The sequence below is a fragment of the Mus caroli genome, chromosome 7 (assembly GCF_900094665.2).
Source record: "Mus caroli chromosome 7, CAROLI_EIJ_v1.1, whole genome shotgun sequence".
In the NCBI taxonomy this organism is placed as follows: Eukaryota; Metazoa; Chordata; class Mammalia; order Rodentia; family Muridae; genus Mus; species Mus caroli.
This window is the reverse complement of record NC_034576.1, coordinates 79,725,177-79,743,085: the sequence shown is the minus strand read 5'-3', so window position 1 is coordinate 79,743,085 and position 17,909 is coordinate 79,725,177. Positions and strand designations below refer to the sequence as shown.

General features: G+C 39.2%; 1 protein-coding gene across 1 annotated transcript in view; it reads right to left on the bottom strand.

Moving 5' to 3' along the window:
* Nucleotides 1-9,697: 9,697 nt before the first annotated feature.
* The window catches only part of Agbl1 (ATP/GTP binding protein like 1), an 842,475-nt gene continuing 834,263 nt past the window's right edge, over nt 9,698-17,909 (bottom strand). Inside the window, exon 23 of the mRNA XM_021168273.1 lies at nt 9,698-9,923. Coding sequence (XP_021023932.1) covers nt 9,698-9,923 — 226 coding nt within the window. The remainder of the gene's footprint in view (nt 9,924-17,909) is intronic.

Genomic DNA, 17,909 nt, shown 5'->3' with positions numbered 1-17,909 from the left:
AACTTTATATGCCCCAATATAGGGGAATGCCAGGGCCAAAAGAATGGGAATGGGTGGTTAGGGAAGTGGGGGGCGCTATGGGGGACTTTTGGGATAACATTGGAAATGTAATTGAGGAAAATATGTAATAAAAATATTAAAAATTAAAAAAAAAGATCTAAGCCACAAATGGATTGATGATAAAGATTTTTGCCAATGTTTTATCATTATCATCCTATTTCTAAAGTATTATAAAGTTGATCTCTAATGTTTTAGAAACAAAGTATTCAAACTTCCTCTACCTGCTTAGGATTCCTTGGAGGTCTCCCCTGTTTTCATCCAAATTAAACAATCTCATATTTGATCTACTTCAGATATCTTTAGAGCTTAGCTGTTTGGAGCTCAAAGGAAACTAACTGGAGAGTTCAAAGGCTGGACATGAGATGATGTGAGAGGACCCACCCCAAATAAGACACAATGTAGAAGTAAATATTAGACATTGTATTTTCATGCCTTAGGATGTTTCAGAGGCTCTTGATTCCCCAGCCACACTGGGAGACCCTCTTTCTTCCTTTCCTTTCTGCTAGTGTACACCTCCAAATATTTAATGTACATTATTGTCTGACTCACAGAAGGTTTCTTTGGTCTAATCATGCTCACATTTGCATATACCTAAATGTATACAATGGTATGGGGAAAGGGAGTCTCCTCCAGGTCTGAATCTACAGCTTTGGAAACTGAGACCTGGATGAACTTAATAGGGCTTTTAAAGAGAATTGGTCCAGTTTCCCCTGTGGTTGTTAAGTGTCTGCTGCTTCTTCGCACGCCACATGAAAGTGCAGACTGGTTTGAATAAGAAACGGACGCAACAGCTATGAGCTCCCTTTCCTGAAACCTCTTGCACACGTCCTGCCCCGAACAGTCAGATCTGAAAGTCGTTTTGGATTGAAATGCGGTGTGTGCTGCAGAAAGGCAAAGAGGAAGCTGGCCCCCAAATGCTGAGAGACGAGGTCGAGGAGGGCAGCTGGCCTGGGTCCAGGATGCGGCCAGAGACAGGGGAAGGACTGTGTAAGAGCTCTTTCTTTGAACAACCAACAAAAAGACAGCTAGAAGGAAGGGGCCAACTATGCCACAGAAAGGAAATGGACCAGAGAGAGAGAGAGAGAGCAGCCACGCCTCTGCTCAGCCCTCTTCCTCCTTCCCCCAGGGTGGCATCAAACACATTACTAACTACGCTTTGAATTCTAAGAGTCCAGCCACCTAACCAGCCAATCAACAGAGATGAAAATGAATTTGATTCTTCTCTATCCTGTTCACAAGTTTGCTGACTCAAGTTCGCGCTCTGTTCTTTCTCTCTGTTTATGTTGTCACTTAGTTTCATTATTTATTTTTAGCCCTGATTTCGGAAGCTCTTATTCTGCTGGGTATTGGCAAGGTGTCAAGGGCATCACTCTCAGCTCTGAAAGGATCATTGTCCAGCTCTGGTCTCCATCCTCTCCAGACAGAGAAGCAGTGTAAGCTGCCTCACGCTGCCTCTTCACTGGCCCAGCCAGTCTGCAGCCTCTGAGTAGCGTTCTCTGCAGGGCATCCAATGCCATGCTTGTGAAGGGTAGAAGAAATGTTAGTGATGTTCGCTTTCATCTGATCCACGTCCTCTGTTTTCAATGGGGAAACTGAGACCCAGAGAAATGAAAGCCCATCCATGAAGTAGCATGTCAATATCATGACATCTTAGCTTTCAAAACTCCCTGTTGAACAACACTGCCACTTACTTAGTTTCGCTAAAATGCCTGCCCCATTTTGAGTCTGGCTATCATGTTTTTTTTTCTGGATTCCCAATTTCCTTGTGACCATGAAAAAAATAAATCAAACAAAATGGTAAGAACATCCATGGGACTGTGTTTCTTGGTGCCCACTTTCTCTTTGCCATTGCCTCTTTTCCCTTAAGAAACAGAACTTACTTTTTTTTCTTTCTAATTTTTATTTCCAGTGAGTCAGGAGCACTGAGCTAGTGTGTCTTGCCTGTTAGGACAGGCTGCAGTCGCAATGAAAGGACATGCTTCAGTTCCCAGGACGATGGTCTCTTTGACTGGGAATATACCAACCAGTATTACAAGTATGCGAGAGTAAACAAGGCTAGAGTCAATCTCAACTTGTTTTACACTCTGTTTTATTAAAGTCAATGCGTTTCCGTTTCTATGTGCTGAGCCTCAGCTGGCTTAATTATACATACCCAGGCGAATTCTAATGGGGACAGAGGACAGTCAGTGATTGGAAAGCAAGGCCCTTTTCTGACCTCTACAGGCCATGGAGAGGAAAGAAACAAGGCTGCTTCTGGAAATTAGAGACTAGGAAAGAGGATGCTTTTTATTTTTTTTCTGGATGCTTCTTTACTGCTGTAAGTACCAGACACATGTGTGTCCTACTTTCATACAGCTTGTCTATCCGTGTTTAATAGGTTACTGCAGCAACCAGGAAGAGGTCAGTTTTCAGGAGGTTTTTGCAATGGAAATTACAGTCTCCATCATTCAATACATATTTAAAGTAAGCCCAACACATGCTCACCACTGGTGCTATGTACAAAGAGTGGAGTTGACTAACAAATCATCTATTTTTTTTTTCAGAAATTGCAGTCTGATGGGAGGATGTAAGAGCTCACAGCAGCACCATGCAGATTTCGTCAGGACAATGTGGGATTAGAAACCATAAGAGACTTCCTGGAGGAAAGGACATTGAAGCACATGAGGCTTGGGGTTTTGCTCAGAGAGAAAAACCAGAAACTTGCAAACTGGCTGGGTCAGGAGGGGTCCCAGTGCTAGATTCCCCTTTCATAGGATAAAATGGAGCCACTGATGGAAATAGAAGGCACTTCCCATTCTAAATACCACCTGCTGATCCAGATACCCGAGCAAGGAAGGAAATTAAGTCAAGGGAGATGACAGAAGGGAAGAAATAGTTATAGATGTCACAAGGAGAACACATAGTGGTCATAGTCACAGGAAAGCTGAGCACAGCCTTGACCACACATCCTGATCCATCCCTTAAGCATCTGCTCTGAATATGGGCCATGGCAGGGAGATAGAGGTTCCCATTTGTAGGATCATTATTGTTTAAGAAAGGGTGGTAAAGAATTAAGTGAGGGGAGATAATGATGAACTAGACTTTGAACTTGGTGAGTTTGAACTTGAGATGGTTTACAAAGATACGTGGAATCCGTAGTTCATATTTGGATCAGGTCTTGAATAATCATTGTGTAGAACACACCATCCTGAAAACAAGGAGATGCTCTTAGGCTTTGGTGGGTTTTAAGGATTTTTGAGGAGAAGCACGACTCAGGCTGTCTGTATAAACCCAGTTTTTCACTCCCTGAATAACATTACACAGGACCTTACCTGCTTTGTGCCCTGACATCCTCACCTGACCATCACAAGAGGGCTGCTAGGATTAGACATGGTAATGCTCACCAGGGTCCAGGTCAGCTGTAGATAGGAAGCAGCCATATTCAATCATTGTTGTGTTCCCACCAGTGTCCACCATTCCTGGTGATGTGGAAAGACCCAAAGTGGGCATCTCTTGACTCCTCTTGGACAAACTCCAACTCCCGTCTTTACTAAAATTTCCTCTGTAAGGAGAGATTTTGTTTGAAAGTAGAGGCTGCCTTCGCCTATATTCCCACAAGTTGGAAGTGACCAAGAGCAAGGTCTGGGACCAAGAGAAGGTTCCTGCTCTGCTGGAATTCTATAATAACAGTCTCCTAAATCTGGAGTTCAGAGTTGGTCTTGGTGCTCTAGCCCAGAAAGCATGTGCCTTTAGCCTCCATATGCCATGGAGGTTAGACACAGGATTGACAGGTTCTGCTTGTGCATTCCATACTGACCCAGAACGGAACTCACTGCTGAGTTTTACCTTACACCAAGAGACCAAGATCACAGTCAATGCCTCAGCCAGATTCTTCCAAAGAAGCATTGAGTTTATCACCTGGTCAGGGATAGTCTTCATACTTATCTGCCACCATAAAAGTCATTTTAACCCATCAATAACCCTAGAGATTATCAAGTTTCTCATGATCTAGAAATGTAGATTTCCCTCAGTCATTGGTCCCAAGACTTGAGTGTGGTCACTACATTCAGTGTGTGCTCTCTTCCAAGAGCATAATTCATTTTGCTCTGTAACAAAGCGGGCCCTAAAGATACATTCACTTGTAAATTGCCTTATATTAAGGACTGATCATCAAGGAATCTTGTTTTTCATCCAAGGTGTCTATCTCCAAATCTGTGTGTTACTCCAAATCATCACCTCTCCCTCTCCCCTTTCCCTCTCCCTCTCTTCCTCTCCCCTCTCCCCTTTCCCTCTCCCTCTTCCTCTCTTCCTCCCTCTCTCCCTCTCTCCCTCTTTCCCTCTCTCCCTCTCTCCCTCTCTCCCTCTCTCCCTCTCTCCCTTTGTCCCTCTCCCTCTCCCTCTCTCAATCTCTGTCTGTTTCTCTGTTTTTCTGTCTCTGTCTGCCTCTCTGTTTCTCTGCCTGTCTCTCTCTGTCTCTCTCTACCTCTGTCTCTATCTGTTTCTGTCTGTCTCCTTCCTCCTTTCTCTCTCCCTTCTGTGTCTCCATCTCTGTTTCTTTGCATCTGCCTGTCTCATCTATCTCTGTCTTCCTCCCTCTCTCCTTCCTTCCTCCCCTTGCTCTTTCCCCTGTGATATAGGGAATTCACATTTAATGCCATATTCGTTGTGTCAGGTAAATATAACAGTTCCATAAAGCAGGGTAGAGTTAGGTACTGAAATACACTTTACAAAATTTCCCTTTACAGTGCACAATTTTCCTGAACAACACTTTGCTATCAAGAATGCATTGGACATCAAAAAACCCCAACTGTAACACAAACAAAAGGGGACATCTGTTAGGCAGACAACAGCAGGCTCCAGGCCTGATGAATTATTGTTGCCCAAAAAGCTCTCATGCTGAGTACCAGCTACTGGCTGTGTGTCTTTCCAAGGCTGGAGCCTTTGGTGGGCTCTGGGTGAGAGGTATCAGCAGGGCAAAGCAAATCCATCACTCTAATGTGGATCCAAATGTTCGCATCAACCCTGTGGGTCACTGTGCTGAGTCCCTAACAAGGATGACTTATGTCAGGCATTCCTGGAAGCCTCTGCTCTTGGCAGTAGGAACAGGCTCCTCTCGGAATATGAAATCCACTCCACAGCTAAGTTTTCCAGACTGACAAATGGAAGCTGGGCAGGAGGATTTCACCTCCCTTTGGGGTGTAATGTTTCCTTACATGTACTGGCAGCCCTCAGTACAATCTCATAACTCAGGGATCAGGCTGTTTTCAAATGATTCTGTGACTCAGAATCCTTTCTCTGGCAGCTCAGAGGAAACTGGAGGCAATGAATCCTACTGTGGGATGTTAATTACCATCAGTGGATCGCCAATGGCCAGGCAGCTAGGTTGACACCACATACATGGCTAGTTCTCACCAAAGTGAGTGTAGCATCTGTAGCACTTGGATGGATGCTGCAATCACTGGGGGCAGGGAGATGCTGTGCCTTTATCTTCAACATACTATCGGAACATTTGCATCATGTACAAAGAACAAGGCCACCATTTCATTTTTAGCTTGCCTGAATAAAGACAAGTCCTTGAGATAACCACCACCCTAGAGCCAGGCCATGTCCATGAGAGAAACCTTTTAAATTAAACCTTTTCCATAACACAAATTATGATTTGAAATGGGAGATAGAAGAATGTAAATAAAATATACATAATTCCATTAGGGTGTTTTACATCTCAGTTAGGAATTGAATTGGGAAGGGGTAGCAACATGGTTTAAAATCCTGAAACATGTAAGGAAGCATGCCAGATACAAAGAGAGATGCAGGACAGTAGCAAGCCTATGCATTTCAGAGCCTGCTGCTCAGTGGAGCATGGGATGTGTGTATAAAAGGCACATAAATAACATTGCTAGAAATAATTTATCTACAGATGTCGCGATTATAAAACATATCTTGATATCGTGTGTGTGTGTGCGTGCATTGTGTATGTATTGACGTGTAGATGGGGACATAGAAGAAAAATCACAACTTGGCTTAAGATGATTATAAAAGATTGTCCATAGCCAAAAGTTAATTTGAAATGGCTTTTTTTTTTTAATTTGTGGTGTTTTATATGAATATGTGGGTGAACAGTCCAGTGTTTATGTGTGCATTTGTGGGCATGCATGTGGGAGACCAGAAGTCAACAGATGACAGGTCTTCTTCAAGAGCTCTTTATTTTCTTGTGCTAGACAATGTCCTTCACTGGTCAGTACAGATGGCCTACTGACTGGCTCAGAAAGCACATCACTGAGCCCCAGATATCAGCCAGTCTCTGCTTCTCTCCGGAATATGTTTACATGTATGTACCACAGCACCCAGCTTTTCACGTGGCTGTCAAGAATCCTGCCTCAGATCTTTATGCTTGGGTAGCAAGCCCTTTGCTAATTGAGCCATCTCCCAAGAATCCATATCAGGTCATGGAAAATTAATCATAGAAAGAGAATCCCACTAAAGAATTTACACACTCAAAGAAGGAATTTGAAGAACTTTATAACTCAAGAAATTGATCATATCTAGACACATACATGTGTGATTGTGGGTGGTGGGGAGCTATGTCTATATGCACAGGAGTGACTCGGAACTTTATTTCCAAGCTGTACCTCTCATTTACAGAAACTCTCCAACTCACTGTGTCCCTATCTCAAACCACACTCCCTCTTTTCACCTCATGTGTATGTGTTCTGCCCTGCAAGTATGTTGTCAGACTCAGAGGTAGTCTTCAAGCCAGTGAACATCCTGAATGAAGTGGGTGCCAACAACGTGCCCATGAACATATGGGTTGTGGCACTGATACAAAAATGATGGGCATATTTCTGATATAAATGCCTACCCATCAACCACTCACAACCAAATTTAACCTTTTCATTAACTCATGACAACATATTACCCAGTCTGACTATTATTTGCTTTTTAAAATTTCATATTTTCGTAGCTTTTCCTTTCCAATTTACAAATATAGTCTTTAAATTTGCCATGTTGATCATTTTATTCCAAACTATAGCCTCACTTGAAGCCTTTGAACACATAGTTTCCATTTCTTAGCATGTTTTTTTTCTAATTCTTAGGAATTCTTATTGAATACCTTTCAATAGTAACTGTAGTTATTACCTTCTCTTTTGATAAAATTTTACCAACATAAATATTCATATTAGAGTCAATATTTTTCATATTATTCTTTGTATAATTTCATCATGACCCATAATACCATAATAAAATGAAATGTCTACCATCATAATAAAATAAAATGATTATACCATCATAATAAAATAAAATATTTATTGTCAACACATCTCAGATGAGTTTTGAATTTGAAGACATGTTTTGCTTTCATCTGCAGTCATAGAGCTCAGTAGAGTACAAAGCATACAGTAGGTATTTCATATACCTCCTCTGTACAGATGCATCAGTGAATATTCCATGACTTTTCCAAAATTTTCTATGGAGAAGCTAACTTTGTCTTTCTCACTCAAAATTCAGTCAAATGACTAGTCACTAAACCCTGAAATATTAAGACTGGGGTACTAATTCCCGGCAAGGATCTCTCTTTTCCAGCAGGATCACTCTTTTCCCTGCCCTTTTTGGTGGTTTATATTTCAGCAAGATTATGTCTTTGACTCCTCCAGTCAATGAAAATCCAGAGCAACTTTTTGATCTTCTTTTTGAGGGCAAGAAGGTAGGACGATGAACACAGGAGAGGTTACAAGGTGCTATAGGTCTGGAATTTGAATTGTCTTTCCATTTTTTTCCCTTCAACTTTATGTGAATGTTACAGAACACTGAATTTCTTAATAGAAAGGATGGATTTTCTGAGATGTAGCAAGAATTTGAAAAAGAGGTGTGAAAGGGAAAGACTACCAATGCTCTGATTTCTCTAAACTGCAATGGGCAAGCCTTTCTTCAAAATCTTGGTGCAGAGTCTTTCCCCATGCCTTTCATGGAGTTTCTCTGGGATTTAAATGTTTAAAAAACTATCTGCAGGTGGTAGACAGCTTAGGCAGTCATCACCATACATGCAGTATTGTCTGTTTCTTTTGCAATAATATTCAAATTTCAAAGACTATCTCAGACAGTTTTCAAACTCTTTCATAGTCTGGCTTGGGTTAAGCAAAAATTCTATGTGAACATTTTCAAGGATGGAAAACACTTTCTGTTTGTTTGTTGGTTTTGTTGTTATAGCTGAGGTATGGGATGCAGATGCAAAGATTGATGCTGCTGCAGCCATCCTAGATTAAGAGCAGAACCCACACCACACAGAGTACATGAAGACGTAGCAGATACTTCTGGGTCTCTGATATCAAGCAGCTATAATATTCTTCCCATATGGAATTCCACATAAAAAAAAGTATTTCTGAAATCTACCACTACTTTTTAATTTCCCTCTCTCATAGTCAAATCCAATTGTAACTAAATATGAACACCATGTGTACAGTAACTGTCACTTATACTATGCATCTCCTTTCCCATGGGTATCCACATCCCAAGATTTCTCAGGCTTTCTCTCACTAGTCTTGTTCATCTCACAGTTCAGTCTCAAAGCCATGTCCCTCTCTTTGCTAAGAGGTCCTCTGCTATTTTTCTCTATGTTTAATCTCTGTTCTTCTCCTCTGTGTCTTCCTTTGCCACAGTGGAATCTCTTCTAGCATGAAATACATTAACAACATGTGACTTCAGACTCAAGGGAGGGTTTGCTCAAAACTGCAAATAATCACATAGAGTTCTCTGTTCTGGTTGGAAAATGTGCTGTGAGCTAGTGCTATCATGTAGCAGGTGCCAAGTTGCACACTTTCCTATATGATCTCATTTCATCTTTACCATAACTTTGTGATATAGATATGCCCATTCCCAAGGCAAATATAAAAACCCTGAAGTTCATGGAGATTTAATTAATTGCTTATGTTTTCAGAACAAGCCACTGCCAGATGCAGGATATGAACCACATCTGTCTCTCTGATTCTGTAATGAATGGATTTCCCAGCACATCTTGTATCTCCAGTGTGTGTTTAAATGGCTTAAGAGGTACACATTTGAAATTTGTGAAAACCAGTCATCATGTTCTTTACCATAGAAGATAGTCCAACCTCTGGCTTCTCCAGCCTCTGTAAAATTACACTTACAGAACATCGAAGACAATACTTAATGTGACTTGGTTTCACGGGCTTTTATGTTGGATTACCCAGGACTTGAAGAAATACCAAGCCTTTCAGGATATTAGCAGGATTGGTATCAGTGCTGCAAGCTCAGACGCTATTGTCTTGGGGAAACATTCATATTTAGAACAATTTAACTGCTTAGGACTCCTTCTGAGAATCCAAGAAGAAAGCCCTCTTCTGTGTTTATAGTCTCCTTCTGTGTCAGGTCCAAGACTAGTGAAGAGCTGAGGTCAGTGTAAGAAGGACCCATTTCAAACCTAAAAATACAACCCAAGTCTAATTATAAGTGTAATTATAGCATGCTGTGTACATAAAATCTTAAAATGATGACATACCTAGTGTCTATGAATGGTAAGAGCTAGAACAGCACACAGATTAGTTTTTCTACTAGCTTAGGTGATATATATCTAACAGAGAGACAACCATGTGATAGTCACTAGTCCAATGGCTGGAGACACAGATGTCACTGAACCTCAAGACTAGGTGACAGATCTTCTTCTCCATCCTGTTCCTTCCTCTTTTTCTTCTTCTTCTTCTTCTTCATCCTTGTTCAAGGCACACTCCTGGATCTGCCGGTCCAGCTCAGTGAAGTTCTGTTCTGCGTCTGAGCTGCTGTCAGCACTGTAGTCAATCTCCTCCATGCAATATGGCTCATCATCTACCTCAGAAGTTCTGTTGCTGCTGTTGCTGCTGCTGCTACTGCACCTGTAGTTTATCTCCCCCAGCAAAGAGAAGAATGAGGGAGGAGAGGAAGGAAAAGCACACAGGGAAAGGGAAATAGACACAGGATGGAAGAAAATGGGAGGGGGAAGGAAAAGATAAGTTAGCCAGAAGGAGAAAGCTTACAATATGTAACAGGCAGGTAGCCAATCCCCATTCTGAGTTTTGCTGTAATTTATTCTTTGAAAATTTCTCACTACCCTGTTCAACTACTCCAAGACCCCCTACTATACCACACCCACCTCTTAACTCCTTATTCTCTTTTTCTTAATAACCCACTAAGACCAATTAGTGCTGCCTGTATGTGATGGGTTTGAGGCTGTCCTCTGAGCAATGGGAAATATAAGAGAGGCCATACTCCTCAAGAAAGCAGGCTCCTCCTCTCAAAACAGCCACCAACTTCCAGCAGATTCTCAACAAGAGCTGGGGAATCATGAAACCCTCTCTTGTCCATGCTATGATTTCAATACTCATTCCTCCCTTAAGTGGTTTTCACATTCAAACCCTTTTGTCCTCCATTCTTCTCTTGGGAGTTAGTAGGACATCATTCAAAATCCTTAGACTCCTTTCTTTCTCTGCTGACTAAATCTGCATTAATTTTCAATTGGTAAACTTCCACCTAAAATATGTAGATAGCCTGGCATATGCAGCACACAACCAGAAGGTTGTAATTGAATGTCTAAGAATGCTATTATATACTTTCCCAGGACAGAGTAGGATGGGATCAAGGTAGAGTGGACTACTAGACATAATAATCTTCATTCTACCAATTCACGCTGTGGATCTCACACAGCTCTCCTGCATCATGATGAATAGTTTATTGGAAACAGAAATTAATACAGATTGAAATTAATAAATGAGCATGCAAGTAAACAACATTTTATTTCTTCTATGCTTATACTTCTCCATTATTATTCCCCTCTCTCTAATTCATCAACAACTGAAGGATTAACAGGGGCTGAGCAGCAAAAGACAAGAGGAAGCGGCTGTGATGGGCCAAAGACTTTACTGCATATTGTGAACAGAGGGAATTTCCTCCCCAGGAGCCATATATCTCCCTCATTTGCATGAGATACCTGAAGACTTTCTAATCACTCCCTACTTAGGACTTAACCAATTAGGATTAGCAGCATGCTGGGTTTCTACTTTGTGATTTATAGAAGGCAAGCACTTCATAAATCAGGCAGTGCTGTTCATCCACCTGTGTCTCCATAAACAATGGAAATGGGTAATCAGTGGCATGGTTACACGTTAGCTCAGGAAATGAATCAGACCAGCTTCTTAATTGTTTACTGATGGACAGGAGCTCCCCTGTGCTCTGTGCATGCTATGACCCATACAGTGAAGGTCTGACGAGTCACAAATGGAGACAAGGGGAAAGAAATGCAAATCTTGTTTGCACAGTCTCATGGCATGAAATGGACTTTACAGTTTACAGACTGAATTGTCAGTCATAAAGTCATTGACTAAAGAAAAGTCAAAGCTACCTAGCAGTAGATAGACTCTGTTCAGCAAGAATCCTGAGTGTCTGAAACTCTCCTGCTATCTTCCTGGGTACTGTGGTGACAGTACATTCGAACTTCAAGAGCCTGATTTCAAATCCTGGCTATGGGACATTGGAGAGAACTCAGTTGATGAGGTGAGTTCTAGTGGAGAAGCACAATGATATTGTCTAGCAGTGTGCCTTGTGAGAGAATGTCAGTCAACAAATTTCAATTCCATTTCTCTGCCAAGGATGTTAAAAAGACACTAAAACACAGTACAGAAGAAAAGTCTGCATTTAAACACGTTGCTCCCCACCCACACTACTGCAGTAATTATTGGAGATAAATGGGTGCTGCTAGTAATCTCTCTAGGATGTGTGTCATTTCCAGATTTAGTACCTTGCAGCAACTCTCCATTGCTTCTAAATGGAATATGAACATCAGTAGGTTTAGTGACCTTTCAAAGGGGGTTCATTTTCAGAAGTAAACATGGTTAGTTTCCTCTAAAAAGGCCTGGCCTACTGGAAGAGTCTGCTTCAATCAAGCACAAAGTTGTGGCCTCCCACCAGAGTCTTGTTGATAAATTGATCATGTTATTATCCTTCACATACGTCAGACTTGAAGTCTCTCCAATATTTCACTCATTCAAGCAATTCCTTACATGTATAATCTTCTAAGCTCTCAACATCCAAGTAAATGATACATGTTCCATTAACATATCCATCCTAACTACAAAGAGACCATTTTGATAAAGTTTGCCTATACTGTAAAACCCCTCTCTATTAATCTCTGATAGTTACTGAATTTGTATTGAACCAGAACTTAGCTATTTAATTGCAATGTTCATGCCTTGACAAATTCATATCCATTTTATCCTACAGATTATCTAGAATGTGCGAGAACTCAGCAAAACAAAAAATTGCCAAACTACACTAGCAAGATTTTGCTGAAAGGACCCAGATATAGCTGTCTCTTGTGAGACTATGCCGGGGCCTAGCAAACACAGAAGTGGATGCTCACAGTCAGCTATTGGATGGATCACAGGGCTCCCAATGGAGAAGCTAGAGAAAGTACCCAAGGAGTTAAAGGGATATGCAACCCTATAGGGGGAACAACATGATGAACTAACCAGTACCCTGGAGCTCTTGTCTCTAGCTGCATATGTATCGAAAGATGGCCTAGTCGGCCATCAATGGAAAGAGAGGCCCATTGGACTTGCAAACTTTATATGCCCCAATACAGGGGAATGCCAGGGCCAAAAGAATGGGAATGGGTGGGTAGGGAAGGAGGGGGGGTATGGGGGACTTTTGGGATAGCATTGGAAATGTAATTGAGGAAAATATGTAATAAAAAAATATAAAAAAAAAAAGTTGCCAAACTGAACATGTATGTGACAGATATTTTGAAAAACCCTTTGCTACAGATAATTTTATTTAGTTATTTTCTTAATTGCTTTTTGAAAATTTCTGGTTTATAAAATTTTGTAGCTATTATATATGACACAATTATTATATCACTGGTTATTAATGATGTAAAAAAACAGATACAAGTTAAATTGTGCAATGAACTTTCTTAAATAGATAGACTTTTGGTGTTTTTCTTATATACACAAAAACAAATAGGTATGGCCAAATTTGCTAAAATAATCATTTTTCACCTATCCATAGCCCATAATGGCTTGGTGTAGATTTCAAAGATAAGCAACAGCAAGCCAACATTTTCTCACCAACATTTAGATGGCTAAACAAACCAAAGAGGATTTCTCAAAGGCAAGAAAATCGTATGTTAAAAAGCATATAAAATGGAAATCAGTTGGTCACAGGTAAAGTTATGCCAAGAAAAAAAAATGTAGCAGTGAATGCTTAAAATCTAGCATAGTGTGGTACATCATATTTTGAATCCCAGTAATTAGAAGACTAAAGCAGGAGGATTGCCATGAGTTTTAGTCATGTTTGGCTTGTAGAATGAGGAAAACCTACATAAAACATATAATAAAAAGTTTAATATCAAAAATATTAAATATAATTTACCACCTATAGCATATAGAACAGAAAGAAAAAAGTGATGCAGATCAAGTGGAAGAAAGAGGTAATTAAAATAAGGACAAGAGTTAATATAAGGGGAGAAAATTGAACATATGAAAGTAATGAGAAAGAGATGGCTATTTGGAAAAATAATTAAATATTGATGAAGAAGAAAATATCAGAAATAAACGATGTTCCAACACTATAGGTTCTCAGGGATCTGAAGGATAATAAAGAGTTTAAAAAAAAAAAACAGGAATGGGGGGACATCCTCTTGGAGACAGGAGGGAAGAGAAATGGGATGAGGAACTGTGTGAGGGCTGACTAGGGTAACAACTAGACTGTAAAAGAACGAGAAAGTAATTTAAAAACACAACAAATAACAACAACAAAATCTGTACACATGCAAACTTAGCACCTAGGAAATAATACAGATTAGTTCCTCAGACAATGAAAGAAAAAAATAAAAACAAAATACCCCCCAGAGTTCGTGTCTCTAGCTGCATATGTATCAGAAGATGGCCTAGTCGGCCATCATTGGAAAGAGAGGCCCATTGGTCTTGCAAACTTTATATGCCTCAGTACAGGGGAGCACCAGGGCCAAGAAGTGGGAGTGGGTGGGTAGGGAAGTGGTGGTGGTGGGGTATGGGGGACTTTTGGGATAGCATTGGAAATGTAAATGAAGAAAATACTTAATTTTTAAAAAAGAATTATACAAACAAAACAAAAAACCCAAATCTAAACCAAACAAAATAAACAAAAAACAAAAACAAAAACGAAAAACAACAGGTTACTTAGATGGAATGGATCATCCCAATGTCTCTAGGATTATTCAAAAAGTTAGATTTGTAATTCCAAACATCTTGATGAAGAAGTGCTTAGGCTCAGATATTTTCAATAGAGAAGTATGCAAAATGATTAAAGAAAAATAACAGTTCTGTACCATTTCTTCCAGAAAATAAGAGGGAATACTTTCTATTCGTCTATAAATCTAGTAACACAAAGATATCCAAAATAGGGATTGTAATCAGAAAGACAAGTGAAAAACACCATTCCTCATAAATAAAAATATGTTATTCTTTTTAAAACTTTGCATGTTGGATCCAGTATTTTACAGAATACTTATAAACCCTGACCACAGGAAGTCAAATCTTGGGAGTTAAATCTGGTTTAAAATTTAAAATTCAATAATTGTAATCCACTAAATCAATAGGATATTGTTCAAGAATCAAGACATCATATACATTTATTCAGAAAACAATTGATAAAATCTTATCTTCAGTAATGATAAAAAGGACATAATTATAAATAAAAAGATTTCCTCATATTAACAAAGAATATTACAAAACAAACTGTTGATGATGGACACAGTGGCTAAATGATGAACTGATTTTTCTGTTAAGACTAGGAAGAATAAAGTTATAGCATTTCATCATTGCTTTCTACTGGAAGCTTTGGTAAAGAACATAAGAGAAGAATGAAAAACATATGCACAGGTAAATCAGAAAAATATACTGTCCTTTTGGGAACATGTCAAAAATAATCAAAGCCCCAAACCTCCTCCAACTGTGGGTCAAGAAGACTGTGGACATGCAAAACTCAACTCCATTTCCACACAGTAACAAATCACTACATTAGCTATAATATATTCATCATTGAACAAAAATGAAGCACTTGGGTATTAATCTAACAAAGCAGATACCAGACACATGCCAGGGTTACATGCCCTAGAAACAGTCATAGGAAATGCTGACCACAGAATGGAAAGATATTTAAACAAGTGGACAAGGAGAAAGGGCTTCAAGAACTCACTGTCGTAAAGGCTGAAAACTGAGATTACTATATGGTTTACATGGAAAGGGAAAATGAACACAAAATATCTAAGATGATTTTGAAAACTATACCAAAGTGAGAATGGCCACTACATCATTCTTTGAATCAATGTTTGAAGGTAGGAAATCATATATAAGGGTAGCAATGGACTCAGTATGTAGTTAAGGTTACTCGAATTCACATTCTTGCAACATGTCCCCCACCCTATCCTCCAGGATGCTAGAATCACAGATATAAGCTATCATGCAAGGTTTATGTGGTGCTAGATAGCAGACTTGGGGCGTTGTGTATTTTCTGCAGGTGCTCTACCAACTGAGTTATAACCCCAGCTTACCATTGCAATTCAAGATATACATAGTGGCTGTTCATGACAATTCGGGATTGGAAGAGTGACAGACAAGACCAAAGAGGGCAGAGAACACAGATGTAGATGCACATGAATAAAGCCAATTGATTGCAATCTTACAAAAATGGAAGTTAGTGAATAGAAGAAAATTGCCTGTTTTCAAGTAACTGAATGCCTCGCGACAAAATGTAAATATAATCTTCCATAAATTTTATATTTTATACAAATTTAATTCAGAATGGATTTTAGGTTCAAACGTAAAATCCAAAGCTGCAATGTTTTCAGAGTATAAGTATCTAGAAAATGGTAAATGAAATGAGTCTAGACAAAGAATTCTTAGAAATAACATAAAATATGATCTGTAAAGGAAAAATAACTGATAGATTGGACTTCATCAGAAATAAAATTTTATCGTGTAAGAGCTCATTAAAAAGATGAAAAATACAATCTAATTACTGTGAGAAATTATTTTCAGAACACACATGTGATAAAGAAGTCACATTTAGAATTTGTAAAGGGCTCTCAGAAGGATTATAAAAATGTAGTTATGAAATATGTATATGGCATGAAGAAGATATATACGTATGTCATAAGATATTCATCAACAGCCATCATTAGGAAAAGACTATGATAAAGTGAAAATTAAGATTATTAAGAGAAAAATTAAAAATAGCCATTATATGAAATAACAAAGAGGAGTCAATTAGACTCCTAAAATATTGCTAGTAGGAATGTGAAGCTATTCTTGAATTTTTTTTTAAGTTTTCTTAAACACCGGAAGCACTTTCTTCATGAAGAAAAATGTGTACTTGTGGCAATCAATCAAGTTAAGTAAGTACTCATATTTATACAAGTTGCTTTTGGAAATTTTATTCAGTGTTGTTTTATTTCCCAAACTACAATTCCTTCAATTCCTTTGTAACTGATGAGGTGGGGAGGGGGCTTGCTTTCTTTCTCTTTCTTTCTTTCTTTCTTTCTTTCTTTCTTTCTTTCTTTCTTTCTTTCTTTTTTCTTTCTTTCTTTCTTTCTTTCTTTCTTTCTTTTTCTTTCTCTCTCTCTTTCTTTCCTTCCTTCCTTCCTTCCTTCCTTCCTTCCTTCCTTTAGGATTTTTTGTTTTGTTTTGATTTTTGTTTTTTTAAGAGTTTGTTTTCTTATGTGCCTCAGTTAGGGTTTCTATTGCTGCAACAAATCTTCAGGACCAAATATCAATTTGGGGAGGAAAGAGTTATTTCTAAACTGTAGTCCATCATTGAAGAAAGCCAGGAAAGGAACTAACAGAGGGCAGGATCCTGAAGTCAGGAGCTGATACAGAGCCCATGGAGGGATGCTGCTTACTGGATTGTTCATCATGGTTTGTTCAATATGCTTTCTAATCGAACTCAGGACCAGCATCCCAGGGATAGAACCAACCATAATGACACCACTCACATTGGTGTCAGAGGGTTCAGTAGGTGTTTTCAAAGTTCTAAAGGTTATACCCTTCTCAAAAAAAAAAAAAAAAAAAAAACTGTCCTCAAAACAAATCCAAAAGCCATGAAGACTTTGGGAGAGGCATGACATAGCTCTTCTCCTTTTTTTTTCTCAAAAATTATCAGCTGCAGATGGATTTAGTGAGGATCAAAACACTTGACTTCAGTTATCCTTTACGAGCAACCTTAGCACCTTAATAGTCTCCATACTATTTGTACCAATCAGCACAACAGACGTGTTGGTAGTGCCCTCCCCTAACCCCCAGCACATAGTACTTTTACATTGATTTCTATCATCTCCTTTTTTGGTCTTTATCCAGAATATTTTGGACAGTATCAATCTTAAAGGTTAACAAAGTCATTGACAATCCTCTGTGGTACAGGGTGCAGGAGTTGAGCCAAATATAAGATGTATTTTGCTATTCACAAATGTTGGAATATGTCAATAACTCATGCATTTGAAAATATTTTAGGTTCTTTCACCCTTCACAGGAATAGAATTAAAAGAAAAATCTAAAATGCAGGAAATGCTTAACATCTGCTGAAAAACACCTCAGTTCTGTATGCAAATTTTCAAACTAATTTTGGTAGTTTGGGGATGGCTAAGTGCTACTGACTGCTGAAGGCTCTTCCGCTGTTTCAGAATGGTTGGGTGGCTTCTTGCAATCAGTCAGCTTAGCAGAAAGAGCCAAATCTTAGTTGAAATTATCCCTTTCGAAATGGAGAAGTTCCTAGACAGATACCAGGTACCAAAGTTGAATCAAGATCAGGTTAATGATCTAAACAGCCCTATATCCCCCAAAGAAATAGAAGCA